General features: G+C 38.5%; 1 protein-coding gene across 1 annotated transcript in view; it reads left to right on the top strand.

Moving 5' to 3' along the window:
- Positions 1–623: 623 nt before the first annotated feature.
- RIT2 (Ras like without CAAX 2) overlaps positions 624–16,371 on the top strand; it is a 399,832-nt gene continuing 384,084 nt past the window's right edge. The window contains exon 1 of the mRNA XM_049900689.1: positions 624–726. Coding sequence (XP_049756646.1) covers positions 624–726 — 103 coding nt within the window. The remainder of the gene's footprint in view (positions 727–16,371) is intronic.

Below are 16,371 nucleotides of genomic sequence, written 5' to 3'. Positions count from 1 at the left end.
TTTCACTCCTAAATTGGTAGCATCCCTTTACCCAGAATGAAAACTGTTTAAGATGACAGTGATAGAGAGCTAGGAGATCAGCAACAAAAAAAAAATGTTTCTGAATTAATGGACTGGTTAGAACAAAAAAATAGTGAATTTGAAGCTGTAACTATAGAATTGAACCTGTAACTATAGTATCTTCCACTAAATCTCAGATTGACTCCATTCTAGCAGCCCAGCCTGGAAGGTAGCCAAGTCTGTGTGCCTCTAACGACCGCGGTGGGAGGGGGGGCGAGGGGCGGTGGCAGGAAAGAGGAAGGAGGGAGACTGAAAGAGAGGAAGCAAAAATGGGGAAGAAACAGAGCAGGGAAGAAAAAGAGAAAGAGAGAAGGAGATCGTGGGAGACGTGAAAGAGTGAAGGATTGGAAGGAGGGAGGGTGGTGTCAAAGCCAGATTTTTATTGGAAGCAACTGAAGTGGTTGCTATGAGACCCGCTGGAGCAGAGGACCAGCAGCCAGCCCGACGCTGATGGTTCTCACCGCGTTCTAAACCTTTCTTTTGACACAGTTTTAGAGTTGTTTAATATCTGAGCAAGCACCTGACACCGGTGACTTTTTTCTTCTCACAGTCCCTCGGGTAAGATGGAGGTAGAAAATGAAGCCAGCTGCTCCGCGGGCAGCGCATCAGGCGGTTCCAGAGAGTACAAGGTGGTGATGCTGGGAGCAGGGGGAGTTGGTAAAAGCGGTAAGTTTTAATGCCAAACGCTGGGGAACGAGGGACGGGGACGAGGCAACTTTATGCAGCGAGATAGAGGGAGAAAAAAAAGGTAATGTTAATACTGTCAGGGGTTAGTTGTAGCAGTTAAACACCGAGCATCTGGCAGGATTTTTCAAAGTGTAGGGTCTGCTAAAGGGATGCTGGTGAGTCAGGAGATTGGAGAGACAGCTGGCGATGACACGTAGAACTTTAAGAGGATCATTTTGCCTTTTGATTTTAGGCTTGGTAATATCTTCTCTTAGTTTATGTGCCTGTTTAAAAAATAATAACGTTATATTTGTTAAATAGCCACGACACGGGGAAAACTTATTCCTATCCTTAAAATATTCACATAAGGAAAGTACTATAAATACTCAAAGAAACACACATACACAAATACAGGTACAGGCGCTGGGTTATCAGAGCTGATTATTGTATTTATTTCTTTGATTGAAAAGCTTCCCATCACCTTTCCTTGTCTGTGATCTGGCTGAGCCTGTGTGGCCTTTGAATGTCAAGAGTAAAGTTGATTTTTGAAAGTGACAACAGTTTAAGGAATGGTATTATTGTAGGACCTGTGCAGGGTAATCGAACCGAGCTTTGCACTGCTGACTGAATTGAAGGGGAAAGTTACAAGAAAAGAGTAAGTCGCCGTGGTAGTGAAGGTGAGAGTGATAACTTTGTTTTGGTACACAAAGAAAAGAAGTCATCAGTGGTCGTTTTTCTTGAGGTACTTAAAAAATGAAATATAGCAAATTAAAGAAATGGAGATATAGTAGTGGTTCAGGTTGATTAAATGTTGGATAGCCTGGGGCTATGAATATCAGTAGAAAATAAACATAATTATAACTTTTTATATAAATATAAGAAGACTCTCCCCCTCACTGGTGATACATCTTTGGGGATGCCAAAGACAGAAGAAATATTAAAGTTAGCATGCCCAAAAATTATCAAAACACTGAAATAGCCTTAGTGCTTGACAAAAAAATTCAAAGTTGGGACCAAAATTCTTGACATAAGAAACCAAGAAGCCTGTGACTTTGATGCTGGGTCCACAAATAAAAAAAGAGTTGAGCAATAAAGGAAGGAGAAAGAGGAGTGTGGTTTAGTGGACAGCAAAGATGAAAGGTCAGAAAAATTGCAAGAGATATAAAATGAACATTGTCACTGCCCATGAAAAGAATTACCAAAAAGGAGAAATAAAAAGATCTGGCTGTCAGAGTGAGAAAAACTAGTCATCTTTCCTAAGAAGGAAAAGTGAAGTGAAAAGCTTTTTGACTGTGTACAAGTGAGGAATTGTCAAAAAGATTTCTTTTCTTTTTTTTTTTTTTTAATATAGTTTAACAGAGGAGGAATCAAAATTGGTGAGTGCTTAGAGGAGGAGGCATAAAGAGGGAAAAATCTATATAAAAGAAAGATATGTTTTTAAAGAGTATAGCTAAGCAGACAGAAGAAGAAAGAAACAATAAGTCAGAATGAAATAGTGATACGAGAGAGAAACAGATTTAAGAAAAAAGCAGGAGGCCAGTCCACAGACATTCCACCCATTGACATGTGAGTCGATAGAGAGATGCTGCAATATTCCTGTAATGTGCCCATGAATTACCTTTGTTTTCTGGCTTGGCGTTTTCTTGGTTTACCAGGAGCTTGGGAGATGTGGGAATAACACAGCTAGTTCTTAGTCTATTTTACTCTAGAGAAGTGGAACTTGGAGAAGAGAGCTATTGAACAGGAGCACCCTTCAACAATACGCTTATTCTGGAGGTGACAAAAGCTCTGCTATTTTGACCTCTCCCCAGTATTATATGTACTGACTCATCATTTTCACCAGTCCAGTAACTAAGGATTTTCAACGTAAATGCAATGGCAGGCAGAATGGCGTAGGTTGCTCACAAACCTTTAGTCTGTCCAAAAGAATTCAGTTCGTAACTCAATAAAAAAAGAGCAAAAATGTTCCCGGTGTGATTATGACTAATGGAAATGCCAGCTCACCTCAAAGAGGGTTGAGAATAAAAGAGGGTAAATAAACCCAGTTGTGTGGCTATTACTCCAGTGAAGATATTACTCATACTACAGTCCCATGCCTGGAAAATGTCCTTATGGACAAGTGTTCAGAATTGCAGTGATGGAATCACGTCTTGCCCTTCAGCTTTAATACTTTCCCCTGATGATTATCTGGTGTTATCAGTATATAAATTGATGAGTAGTGATTCTCAATATTAACCTTCTCCTGAAAGTTAAAATGTGTGCTTTGAAATAAATTAAAAACTTTTTTTTTTAAATTGAAAAGCCACTTTTTGTACTGCTTAAGATCCGAATCAATAGAGGTGCATTTTAGCTATTCTTCCCACAATTTCAGTGCCTTTGATTGTACAAGCCAATTACAGTGGGTTGTGTGATGGAATTTCAAGGGGAGGTCTGCTGCTCTGAAAAAAACTGAAGAAGATGAATCAGGCCACCATCTGTTTCCAGTTCTGAAAGTCAGAACATGAATGAAAAACTTAGTTTATGGTGATCCTAATTTTTAAATGAATAAAATCTTGAGTTCCTATGCCTATTGAAAAATTAGCTTTTTTCTGTTCATATTTTACTAAGATATACTTACGCGAGTAGGTAACTTGGAAACAATTTGCAACTTCACTGGAACAGGGATTCCCATGAGATTTAAAATATGTGGGTACATACATGGACTATGTTGAGAAATTTGAAACTACGAGTTATCAACCAACAAGTTATTGAACACATTCCATTCATGGACCCTGTGCTAGGTACTTTGGAAGGGAAAAAAAAAAAAAAGATGGAAGCAAATGAACATTTATGAGGCATCAACTGTGGGTAGATGATGGGCTATGTGTTTTTCATGCTTGTAGTCAATCTTCATCACAATCTGATTAGGTATGTCTATTTTATAGATGGAAAAAATGAGTACCAAGTAAATAACTTGTGCCTGGTCATAGGATTGATAAGTTATAGAGTTCTGTGACGTTATATGTAACTCTACTAGATTAATTTTAACACCCTGGGGATGTAAAGCAAAGAGTTCCACCACTTACTATTAAGAAGAAACCAAAGCTCTTGGTGATGCCAACCTCTTAAATGTTATATTTGGAGGGGCTGTTTATCTTCTTGATTAACACTCTCATTTATACACTCATGTCTTTTAAATCCTTAAATTAATATAATTAAACACTATACATACACTTATATTCAATAAATATAATTAAACATTATACCTACCATTGTCCAAGAATGTTATGCTGAGAAAACAGGGAAAAACAAGAAATAGTCCCTGCCTTCAAGGAGCTGATACCTGTTTGAAAGCTGGGGTAACTGAGGCCCCAAGAGTTGATGTTCATTGACACTTGACCCTCTTTATGCTGTTTTTCCATTATACCCCAATTTTTACACAAGAAAATTGAATCAAAAGAAAATCAATTGTCCAATGAATTTGATGTAACTTAGACACATTATTAGTTCTCCTTCCACTCTTACTTCATTCCCACCATCCTTTCCCTTGCTTCAAAAAAAAAAACCATAGCTATGGTTTAGGAGTTTTATGAAGTCTAGAAAATCCTTAAAACTGTTTTGAATATTGGCCTTTCTCTGTCTCTGTGGTTTGGTATGTAAAGACAGCTCCTCAGTGATAGAGCATGGCTGGTGTCTGCTTGCTTTCCCTGTGTTCACATCTGATTCACATCTGATAATTTCAGTACAGACTCAAATTATCCAGCAGATCTTATCCAAAAATAAGAAATTTTTATTTTCCAAGCTACATTTTACCTATTCTGTTTCATGATCTTAATTTGATGCTAAAATAATTTAAGGAGATGACTAGGTTACCTACTTCTTCTGTTTCAGGTGAGGTATCTGAGGTTCAGAAATGTTAAGATATTTGCCCAAGTATGCACAGTAAGGAAGTAAGAGATAGGAATTGAACCCAGTTTTCTAACCTAAATTGTTTTTCTGTCAAATTGCATGGGAAAAGCAGAGAAAGTATCCAAATATCAGAGAAGAAGTACATGTTCTTCTCAGGTCCCAAGGACACATATTAGAATTACTTTGGTGAAATCTAAACATACAACACATGATTATTGCCCTCTAGGAGTTCACCATCTCATAAGGGAAGTATAATGCATAGTACAAAATAAAAATTTATATTAGGTTTATGAGTGGAGAGTTGTGGAAGCGGTGATTAAAACTGCACGCTGAAATTGAGAAGGGATCACAGCAGACAGGGTGTTTGTACTGTGTACTAAATGATGCCACCGTCCACCTGTCAGTTTATTGTACTGTGGTGGCTTACTTGTTGTTATGATGCTTGAAGCTATGCCACTAGTATTTCAAATGCCAGCCGGGTCATTCATGTGGACAGGTTTCAGCAGAGCTTCCAGACTAGGACAGACTGTGGAGAAAGGCTTGACCATCTACTTCTGAAAATTAGCTAATTAAAAACTTATGGGTCACAAAAGAATATTGCATGATATAATGCTGGAAGATGAGCTCCCTACCTTGGAAGACACTAAGATGGCCAAGACTGGGCAACACTGTACACGGTGTCACCATGAGTCAGAACCAACAACAATTAAATGATGAGTGGGATTTCATGAGGTTGAGAAGGAAAAGAATAGGGAGCGCTAGGGTTGGAGAGAAAGAATTCAAAAGGTAGAGCACATAGAAAGGCAAGAATGAAGTTAGGGGATTATAATTTTTCAAGAAGGCATCTTCATATCTTAGTACCTTTGCAGGGGTCAATTGGAAAAAATCTCTCCTGAGATTTGCTGAACACTTTTTTTTTTTTTATCTTAGGAACGCTGTGCAAAATTAAACAAAACAAAATAAATAAGCTGAAAACATGTTATAAATGTATCGAAGAGCTCAAAATATATTAGAATGCATCCATTGTGAATTCTTCGTAAGGGGAAAAATCATTTGTAAAATAAGCAATCATACTCTCCCCACACTCTTTTGCAACGTGTCTCTTTTATAAATTCAGAATTTTGTGCAGCAGTATTTCATAAAATGAAGGCAATAGCAATATTTCCTGAGGTAAACAGGGAGCAGCATAAAAACCAATTCCTTCAACCTCAGTGAAATGGTATAAACAGGCAGAAAATAGAGCCTTTACTGGAATTAAATCAAGGCAAACAATGAAGTGAATCGTTTACTTCCCTGAAGTTCTGTGGTTTACCTCATTAGCAGAACTCTGGGCCTGACAAAGCTGAACAATTGTCACTTGGTGACATGTGTTATCTCAACCCTCAAAATTGCAAAAGAAAAAGAAAAAATAAATAAACAAGGGAAAACTGAAAATAGATTTCAAGATGCAAGGCCTTCTGCATTCATCCTTAATGGTTAGCACCCTAATTATACTGAAGATGTTCACTCACTGCAATTCTGTTAGCAAGAATTAGGTAAGAGGTCTGCAAAGGCATCAGTACAAAAGTAAACTTGTTTAGTATTTACTCACTCAATTAACAATTGAGAGCAAAATTCGGGCAGATTTGTTAATTGATGTAGCCCTGGTGGCGTACTGGTTAAGATCTCACCAGCTAGCCAAACAGTCAGCAGTTTGAATCCACCAGATGCTCCTTAGAAACTCTTTGGGGCAGTTCTGTTCTGTCCTATAGGGTTGCTATGAGTCAGAATTGACTCCACAGCAATGGGTTTGGTTTGGGTTTTTGTTTTTGTTGATTGGCAATATTTCCAAAATCATGGGCACTCTGTAGATTTTGAATTGATGAGAGTTAGTACAGTTCTACGTCTTTATCAGAGAAAGAGACTGGAGATGAATGAGCATGTACTGATCCCTGACAATGACCCGCACGTTGCTGAGTTCCTCGCATTTACTCCTCTAATGTCCCAGTGACCAATGGTCCATCACATTCAACTGATCCCTCATTCACATCTCACGTCAGTTGTGTGAAGTAGGCATTACTGTCTCCATCTTATAGATGAGAACACTGAGGCCCACAGAGAAAAAGTAATATCCTGGAAACCCAGGGATATTAAATGGTGAAACCAAGATGCCAATACATAGATATCTAAGTCCAATGCTTATATGATTTTCATTATCCCACTGAGAATTTTTATTTTATTGTTGAAAGGATGGTACAATTAACCCAAGTTCTAACTTTAACTGTGTGTAAATACCAAAAAAATCATGTATGCCAAAATACTTGAAAATTTTCAATTTCTATACAAATATGAGGGCATATTATTAGACGGGCAAGAGAGACATGGAGAGTTCTTACCCAAATATTTCAATATGGAGGCACTGAAGACACACGTGTTCACATCTACTCAACATCCCTTATGGGCCTTGTCATCAACTTGAAAAATCAAGTAACTCAGTAATTATAAGGAAATATTAAAAACCGTGATTATAATAATGAAAGTAAACAATCTCCTTCTTCATCCTAATTGGTCCATAACATACACACACACATACACACATACACACAGGAAAAATTTTGAAAGCTATCACGTGCCGATTTGAGGGAGAATAGTTTCTCTAAATACATACATTAGAGAGTAATTGGTAAACTTAGAAACCGTATATTAGAAATGAAAAATACAAGAAAGACGTGTGTACCCCCAGGACTATGGCCCCTGGACACTCTGCTAACTCAGAACTGAAACCAGACCTGAAGCCCACTCTTCAGAAAAAGATTAACCAAAAAAAAAAAAAAAAAAAACCATTACCATCAAGTTGATTCTGACTCATAGCAACTCTATAGGACAGAGTAGAACTGCCAGGCCTCTAAAACAGTGATAACACTTGAGGACCTTGCTTCTTATTTCAATCAAATATACGAGACCAAATGGCAACTCCTGCAAAAAAGCAAGATGAAAAGGCAGGAAGGGACAGGAAAACTGGACAAATGGACACAGGGAACCCAGGGTGGAAAGGAGGAGAGTGCTGTCACATTGTGGGGATTGCAACCAGTCACAAAATGATATGTATATAAATTTTTTAATGAGAAGCTAATTTGAGCTATAAACTTTCACTTAAAGCACAAAGAAATTAAAAAAAAAAGGAGTGTGTGTGTGTGTGTATACATGGACATGCACGGGTGTATGCCTGGACCTCCCTGTACCAGGCCCTGAGAAATTACCAAAAACTAGATATAACTCTTATCTTGTTTAGTGGGATAAAAAAGATACCTAAATACAGAACTGTAATGCAGTGTGGTAGGTAAAAGGATAGAGATGTATACACGGTATTTTGAAAGCAATGAACACTGTGGCCCAGGATGTTAGAGAGACCTACCGTAGGTCGCTCAGTGGGTCAGCTACAGCAAGGAAACTATAAGCCAGGCCTCCTCACTTCCTGAGCCCTGAATTTTTCACTAGGCTATGCTGCCTCTTTTAAACCAGAATAAAATCTGCCTATCCTAATTAGAAATCAGGCCGTGAGTGGTGACTGATTGTTTCTGTGCGTGTGCCTTGCAGTGTGGTGGAATTGTGACTGTGAACAATGATGAATGGCAGTTCTCTGCATTGCTTACACTCATTACAGAGAATGCTCTTACCACTGAGTTTGGCTGTTATTTGCAAAATGCATCAATGATATCAACTCAGCCACTTGAGCTTTGCTCATAAACATCAGCTCTCTGATGACTGTCACCAAGCAGTGCCATCTGCTCTTCTGGTTTGGCGGCAAGCACTAGCTAAGTGGCAACTGTGCCAGATAACCCTTTCTGGCCTTTCTGCCTGCCATAACCCGACTCCAGCTAATACCATAGCACCAGCATGGCAATATTGACCTGTCCTAGTTTCCACATACTCTCATCCCCTTGAGCATCCTGTCCCTGCCAAGTGACTTGGAGGGTTAGGAGCACATGCCTGATTCTTACTGGAGTTTGTATGAGGGATGGAAAGCTGCCCTGATGGGCTCTTCTGAGGTGTTGTATTGAAAAGAAAGTCAGAGTTAAGACCAGGTCTCAATTGGAAACAGATTGTATAGAAAATTTGGGTTTTCACAATGGAATGTCCCGACAAGGATTTTTAATGAGTTAGATCAATTGTGGTGGTGGCCAGTTGAGGGAAGGACTTTAGGTCTTTTTTAAGAAGGTTGTTTGTATAAGGGAGGCAATGTTTGGATAGCCACTCAGTGAAAGAAAAAAAAACCTAAAACAGTTTACCAGGGCAGCGGTCCCCTTAATATACTTTAAAATGAGAATATGTGAGTGTTCACATGTGATAATCTATGGTCACTCACAGAGATTATCCTGTAGGGATGATTCTTTTGTCCAAACGATTTGTCTTTCAATTTGTCTTTTAATGTCTTTCTCCCCCCCCCCCCGCCCCCCGCCAATGCATAGTTAAACTAAGGGCTAACATTTTTGAGCCTTACACTTGCTTGACTCTGCTCTACGTGCTTATATACACTATTTCACTAAATATTCACAAAACCCTGCAGGGTAGGCATGGTGATTGTCTCTAATTTATAGATGAGAAAAGCAAGGCTTGAAGAGGATGAGTGATTTACTCAGGAACCTAGAGCCTGTAGTGACTGGTCAGGACATAGCCATTGCCAGAGATGAGACCCTAAACCATTGTCCACTCTGCCACTCACCATGCCATGTTTTTCATCTGCCCTTGATCTGCAGAATGATATTATGATAGAATAATATGAACTGGAGCTTTGAGCACAGTAGGAAATCCAGCTTTGTTTTTCCTTATTTATAAATTGGGAATAAGAACAATAGCCACTGCAATGACTCATACTCACAGAGTATTTATAATAAAATCTGGCACATAGTAAATGCTGAATCATGTTTGTAACATAAATGGATAACTCTGTTTTAAATTATTTGCCCATAATAGCATTTGACCTTGTACAGTTCACTTGAGCTCTTTGAGTCTTTATTTTTCTCATCATAAAATAACACTAATTAAAATTACCTAAGAGAGTTGCTGGGTAGATTATATTAGGAAATATTAAATAAAAGTAAAAATACAGATCATAGTGCCCAAAATATTAGACCCTCATTACATTTGCCACCCATCTCTCTTCCTCCCTCCCTTTCTTTCTTCCTTCCACACTTCTACCTAAGGCCACTTTCCTCTGTAGGGTGGGAGAGGCAGTAGCAGAAGATCTTTCAAATGGGTTCCAGAAAAACACAATTTGAGTTGAGTACTGTAAACCCGACATTGTATATCCACCTGCTCTATGCCTGCTTTTGCTCTCTATAGCCGTATATTGATTAGTTTCAGCTTTGGCCTTTTAAGTGGTAATTTCAGTGACAATAATAATGGTGGTTTGCCACTTACCCTGGTAAACAATCTCCTTCTTCATCCTAATTCGTCCATAACATACACACACACATACACACATACACACACATACCACTGCCTGCTAGAGAAAAGATTTGGGGACAATTGCTTGCTACATTAGCTACAAGACACCTTCTTAGAGGAGCTGTGGTTTATAATGGAGCATGCCTATGCTTGAATTTGAATGGAAATTAATTTCCCCAATACATATGTTGTTTTAATATTTTTGATAATAATATGTTCCCTTTGTTCTTCCCAGTAGCAATGTTGCTATGTTAAAATGAAAAGAGTCATATTTAATGACTGCAGGACCACAATAATAATAAACTAAGCACATGTAGATTTTTTAACATTGAAAAAATCAGATTATTTACAAGCCCAGGAAAAAAATTGTTATTTGAAACTCTAAAGACTTTAGCTAATTGGTCCCCACCTGTCATCTTTTGACCCACCACATCCCACCCCCATTTGTTCTCCACACCACTTAAAGGCTGTGTATCCCGAGATAACATTTTGCTTCTTTATTCTCCTGCTCAGATGTCTTCAGTAGCTCCCCATTGCCAACAGACTGGCATTTAAAATCCACAAAACTGATTTCTGAAACATGTGGGGCTGTATGACAACTGGTCATAAAGGAGGGCATCCCAAGGTGATCAGAAGGGACAGCTGTTGTGTAGGGTGGCACAGAGGAGTCAAGCTTGAGAGGGTGAAAATTTTGGAACCAGGGAGAAGTCAAGAGCCAAGAAGGGCTGATGAGGGGATGAAGTGGAGAGTCTAGAACATCTTGTCAGTGGAGAGGTGGTCAGGTGACGTACAAGTGGGAAAATTCAGAACTGAGGTTGCAAAGCGGAGATGCTGCCAAAATGTTACTTTAAGTGGGCCCTGATGTACGACTTGTCAGACTCTAAACTTCTCTCTCGTTCTCTCTTTCTCTCTCTCTCCGTCCTCTGTCTTTCCCTCCCTCAGTGTGGGCTAAGCACTGATCTAAAAAGACCCTGAACTATCATTCCAGGTCTGCATCTATCCTCCAGACAAATTATTTAACCCTTTGTCTCAAAAAGTCTTGAGACTTTCTCCCTGTATTACTCACATAGCTATTCTAACATGAGCTTGCTCCTCCTTTCTCTCAATTTATGCAGTTTTATCTGTCCTTGTAGATCATGTGCAAGTATTTCCTCCTCCTTAAAATCTTCCCTGTCTACTCAAGTCTAGCATATCTTCTCCCCTTTATGACACTTAAAATTCTTGCTGACTCTTATTCCTTTCATACCTAAATATAATCACATCAGCACTTCTAGCATCTGGTTTTATTGTATTAAAATCTTATTTAAGTCTTGCATTTTGTATTTAACTTGTTATCTCTTTGTATTTTTTTAATCTCCCTATTATGATTATGGAAACCCTGATGGCATAGTGGTTAAGAGCTATGGCTGCTAACTAAAAGTGCAGCAGTTCAAATCCACCAGGCACTCCTTGGACGCTCTATGGGGCAGTTCTACTCTGTTCTGTGGGGTTCCTATGAGTTGGAATCAACTCAACAGCTACGGGTTTTTGGTTTTTATTATGATTACAAATTCCTAGAGTGTAGAAAATATATCTAACATTGTTTTTTTTTTCTCCCATGATATCTATGGAAGCAAATTCTAAAAAAAGTTTATAAATTTATTTTCCCTCTTTCACCTTTAAGAAAATGCAGAGGGTGAAACATGAGGTTCCTAGTGAATTAAAACTAAGTGATATTCTAAAATTTCACAATATAAAAGTCAAGGATATAGGGCAACTGTCTTAGTTACCTAGTGCTACTATAACAAATATCACAAGTGAATGGCTTTAACAAACAAATTTATTCTCTCACAGTCTAGGAGGCTAGAAGTCCAAATTTAGGGAGCCAGTTCCAGGGAAAGCCATTCTCTCTCTGATAGCTCTGGGGGGAGTTCCTTGTCATCAATCCTTCCTTAGTTCTAGGAATTTGTCAGCTCAGGGATTCCAGGTCCAAAGGATGTGCTCTGCTCCTGGCTCTTCTTTCTTGATGGTAGCAGGTCCTTCTCTCTGCTTGCTCATTGAATCTCTTTTGTATCTCAAAAGAAATTGACTTAAGATACAACCTAATCCTGTAGATTGTGTTCTGTCTCATTAACATAAATGCCTCTAATCCTGTCTGTTTAACATCATAGAAGTTAGAATTTACAACATATATGATAATTACATCAGATCACAAAATGGAAGACAACCACATAATACCAGAAGTCACGGCCTAGCCAAGTTGACACATATTTTTTCAATCCATAACAGGAAGAAACTGACACCAACAGAAAAATGGAAAACATGTGAGCGTAAGGTTGTGGCTTAAGACAGGTCAGCATGAATATAGTTTTTGAACAATGAATTTGTGGGTGGATAAGCCAATCCTATGTTTAGAATGCTCAGTAACACAAATAGGCCAGGCTAAGTTTGTAGAACAGAGATTCAAGAACAAGTAAGAGGTAAACACCACGTTACAAGAAGTGTTGATTCACGTGCCAAGCAGGTGACCTAGAACCAGAAGCAGTACACGTCCATAGAAAGTCAAAGGGCAGGGAGAGCTGACAGCAGAACACATGAGACACTGAAAATAGCTGATGTTTGCTTCCCGACCAATTTCGCGTTGGACACAGTTCTGTGGACTGCTCCTCAACATAGTGTTTCTGGGGGTGGGAACACTATTTTTTGAAATACTCTGGGAGTAAATAATAAGCCTGTGGAACTTAGTTTAGCCCAGGAGTTCTGAGACCAAAATGCTTATCGTAATCTCATTGAAAAAAAAATTTTTTTTTGGTGTACACTTAAAGTATTAGACTGTGATTGAGATACTGAGTTCGGAATCAGCTGTAAGCTTCTGTGAGGATATTTCTATGAGGATGAAAACCATCTAGGGCATGATTTACTTTTGACAATATCTATTCTAAAATGAAAGAAAAGAGTAACTCCTGAGAATTGCAGATAATTACAGGGCTGGATGATAATCAAAGCACTCTAAAACCTTCTCCTTGATTTCAGGAATCTCTGAAATCAAGAAGAAAGATCCATTTCATAGGTGAAGTTGTTGCTGCTATTAATGGGAAGCAAACAAACAAACAAACTTTCCTCCCTGGGGCTAAGAGCTTTTCCTTCCTATTTTTCCCCTCTTATTCACCACACATCTACCTACTCATTGCTTTCTGTTTTCTTGGTTATAAAGAAAGGGCTGAAGCAATCTAATGTCAGCTATCACTTGTTCTTTAGTCTCATCCCACAAAAGCCTTTAATATTTTCTCCCCTTTAAGAAAATATTTGTCCTACTTCATCACAGAAAAGCAAATGGAAACCTTTTTTTTTCATAAAAATATTCCAATGTGATAAATACACAAGTTGTCTGCCTCTTGAGTCTTATTTGCATTTTCCTTGAATATAGCAAAATTCTGAGGCAGCCTAGCATGTCTGAAACAGCATGGACTTTGAAGATGAATAGGCACGCATTGAAATTCAGTTTTGCCACTTACTAGCTTATTGACTTTACTGGCTCTTCCTTTTCTTCTTTGTCTATTAACGTTGGAAAATCCAGGGTTAATTCCTTTGGCCTCTTCTCTTCTTTAACTACAATAATTTCCTAGATTATTTTATCCAGTCCCAGGACTTGCAAACGTACCTTAAGTAAATATTTATATCCTAAAATTATATCTCTAGTTTAAAACCGTAATGAGACACAGCTAAACAAAAGGACTAACAATACCAAATGTTGACTGGGATGTGACAGCACTATGTATTAAGTAAAAGAAATGTAGCTCGACCATATGATCTAGCATTTCCACCTCTAAGGTATACGTGTGTGTGTATATCTTGAACAGATATTCACATATTTATGAACCTAGAAGCATGCTCGTAGTGTACATGGAAACACTATTCATAATCACCACAAATTAAAAGTTTAAATGCCCACCAATATAAGAGTGAATATATGAATTGTGTTGTAGTCATGCAAGCCATTACTAACAGCAATGGAAAAGAACGCATTAAAAGTTACACTCAGCAACATGGATGGATCTCATCAGCAAAATGGTGACCAAAAATAGCCAACCAGAAAGAAGTCATAAGTTTTCATTTATGTAAAGGTCAAAAAATAGGTAAAATCAACTACTGTGTTAAAGGGCTAAAAACAATGAAAATAAGTTACTATATGTATATATTTAAAGCAATAACTGCTAACTGAAAAGTCGGTGTTTCCAAACCACCAGCAGCTCTGTAAGAGAAAGATGTGGCAGTCTGCTTTTGAAGAGATTTATAGCTTTGGAAAACCTATCGGGTCACTCGAAGGCATGTGCGTATGTGTGTGTATAAATGTTAATATATGTATAAAATAGGGTCGCTATGAGTTGGACTCAACTGAAGGCAATGGGTTTGTTTTTTTTTTTTATAGGAGCCCTGGTGGTGCAGTGGTTAAGAGCTAGGTGAGCTCTGTGCTGTTAACTAAAACGTTGGCAGTTTGAATCCACCAGCCACTGCTTGGAAACCCTATGGGGCAGTTCTACTCTGTCCTATGTGGTTGCTATGAATTGGAATATATATATGAAACAGGTTTAGGAAGGAAGATAGATAGCTCAGTTTCAGACATTTTTAGTTTGAAATTGTTAGATACTTAAGTGGACATGTCAGGTAGACAATTGAATACGCGAATCTAGGGTTTGATAGGAAAATCTAGACTGGAGAGATAACATTTTAAAACTTATTAAGTCTTTTCTTTTGTGACATTTAACATATATTAAGACAATACGCCAAAAAAAATTTCACAACTCAGTGGCTTATCACAAAGTGAACACTCGTGCTACCACTGCCCAGACTAAAGAGAGAACATTTTCCGAACTACAGACTTCCTTCATCCCCCTGTAACATGTGGGGTCTCCATGGGTCAGTTGACTCAACAGCAGTAGGTTTCACACTTTTTGAAAGTTAGCATAATAATAGAACGCTCGCCAGTGAGTTGGTGGATCTAGAGTAGTAGCAGGAAAGATGAGAAGTGGAAGATTCTTGACACATTTTGAAAAAACACCAAACACATTTAATGGTTGATAAATACCAAACACGTTTAATGATTGATAGGAGAGAATTGTTGGCCCAAACAATCTGAAGGATGTTTTGCCATGGACTGAAATGGGATCATTGTAAGTAAAGTTCTAAACATTAAAAAAAAAAAAAAAAAAAATGCTGGCTCATTTAACCTTATGTGCAAAAGGACAGAGCATGGCCCTTAACACTGTAGAGATAAAACATCACCAAACCAGTTTCCATCATGTCAATTCTGACTCATGGCAACATCATGTGTGTCAAGGGTAAAACTGTGCTTGTAGGGTTTTCAATGGCTGATTTCTTGGAAGTAGATCATCAGGCTTTTCTCCAGAGGCATCTCTGGTGGACTCAAACTTCCAACCTCTAGGTTAGCAGTGAAGCATGTTAACCTCTTGCACCACCCAGGAACTCCTAGGGAAAACATAGACCCGTTTTGTGATCTCCAGATGAGATGCTTGTAATCTAGTTAGGTCCAAGGCATTTCCATACAGGACCTTTAAGGCAGGGCTGATGTGAAGATTAAACGTGATAATGCAAAAAAGAGCACGGCGCCATCCTTATAGTAGCTGCTTGATAAATGTTTGAAATCATCTTTCTTTATTAATAAACAGGCTGCTTCTTCAGGTGAGCAAGAAAAGGAAACATTAATAGGCATGTTGTTGTTAGGTGCTGTTCAGTCGGTTACAACTCGTAGCGATTCTGTGCACAACAGAACCAAACACTGCCCAGTCCTGTGTCATCCTCACGATCATTGCTATGTTAAAATGTAAATTTATATTTATATATTTTGAATGGAATGAGAGAGTAAACAATAGATTATTTACAGGTGAGTAATCTTGGAAATGGAAACCCTGGTGGCGTAGTGGGTAAGTGCTATGGCTGCTAACCAAAGGGTTGGCGGTTCGAATCCACCAGGCGCTCCTTGGAAACTCTATGGGGCAGTTCTACTCTGTCCTGTAGGGTCGCTATGAGTTGGAATCGACTTGACGGCACTGGGTTTGGTGTTTGGAACCTTGGAAATCTCTGTCTATTAAGGAGGTTTGGAAGCAACCACTCATTCATTCATTTACTTTGTAGCTGAGATGTATTGAGCTCTTGCTTTATACTCATTGTCCTGGGTTCTAAAGACACATCATTGAACCAACCCCAACCACCACCTTCAAAAGGCTGTGATATAATGACAAAGAGTGTCATGTAAGCAGAAAATCACAATGACTGAAACCAGAGCTGATCTTGGTGTTCATTCCCTTTCCTTATTATCTTTCCCTCATCAAT

The sequence above is a fragment of the Elephas maximus genome, chromosome 11 (genome assembly GCF_024166365.1).
Source record: "Elephas maximus indicus isolate mEleMax1 chromosome 11, mEleMax1 primary haplotype, whole genome shotgun sequence".
Taxonomy (NCBI): domain Eukaryota; kingdom Metazoa; phylum Chordata; class Mammalia; order Proboscidea; family Elephantidae; genus Elephas; species Elephas maximus.
Note: the sequence above shows the minus strand (reverse complement) of the source record. Positions and strands in the feature narration are given on the sequence as shown.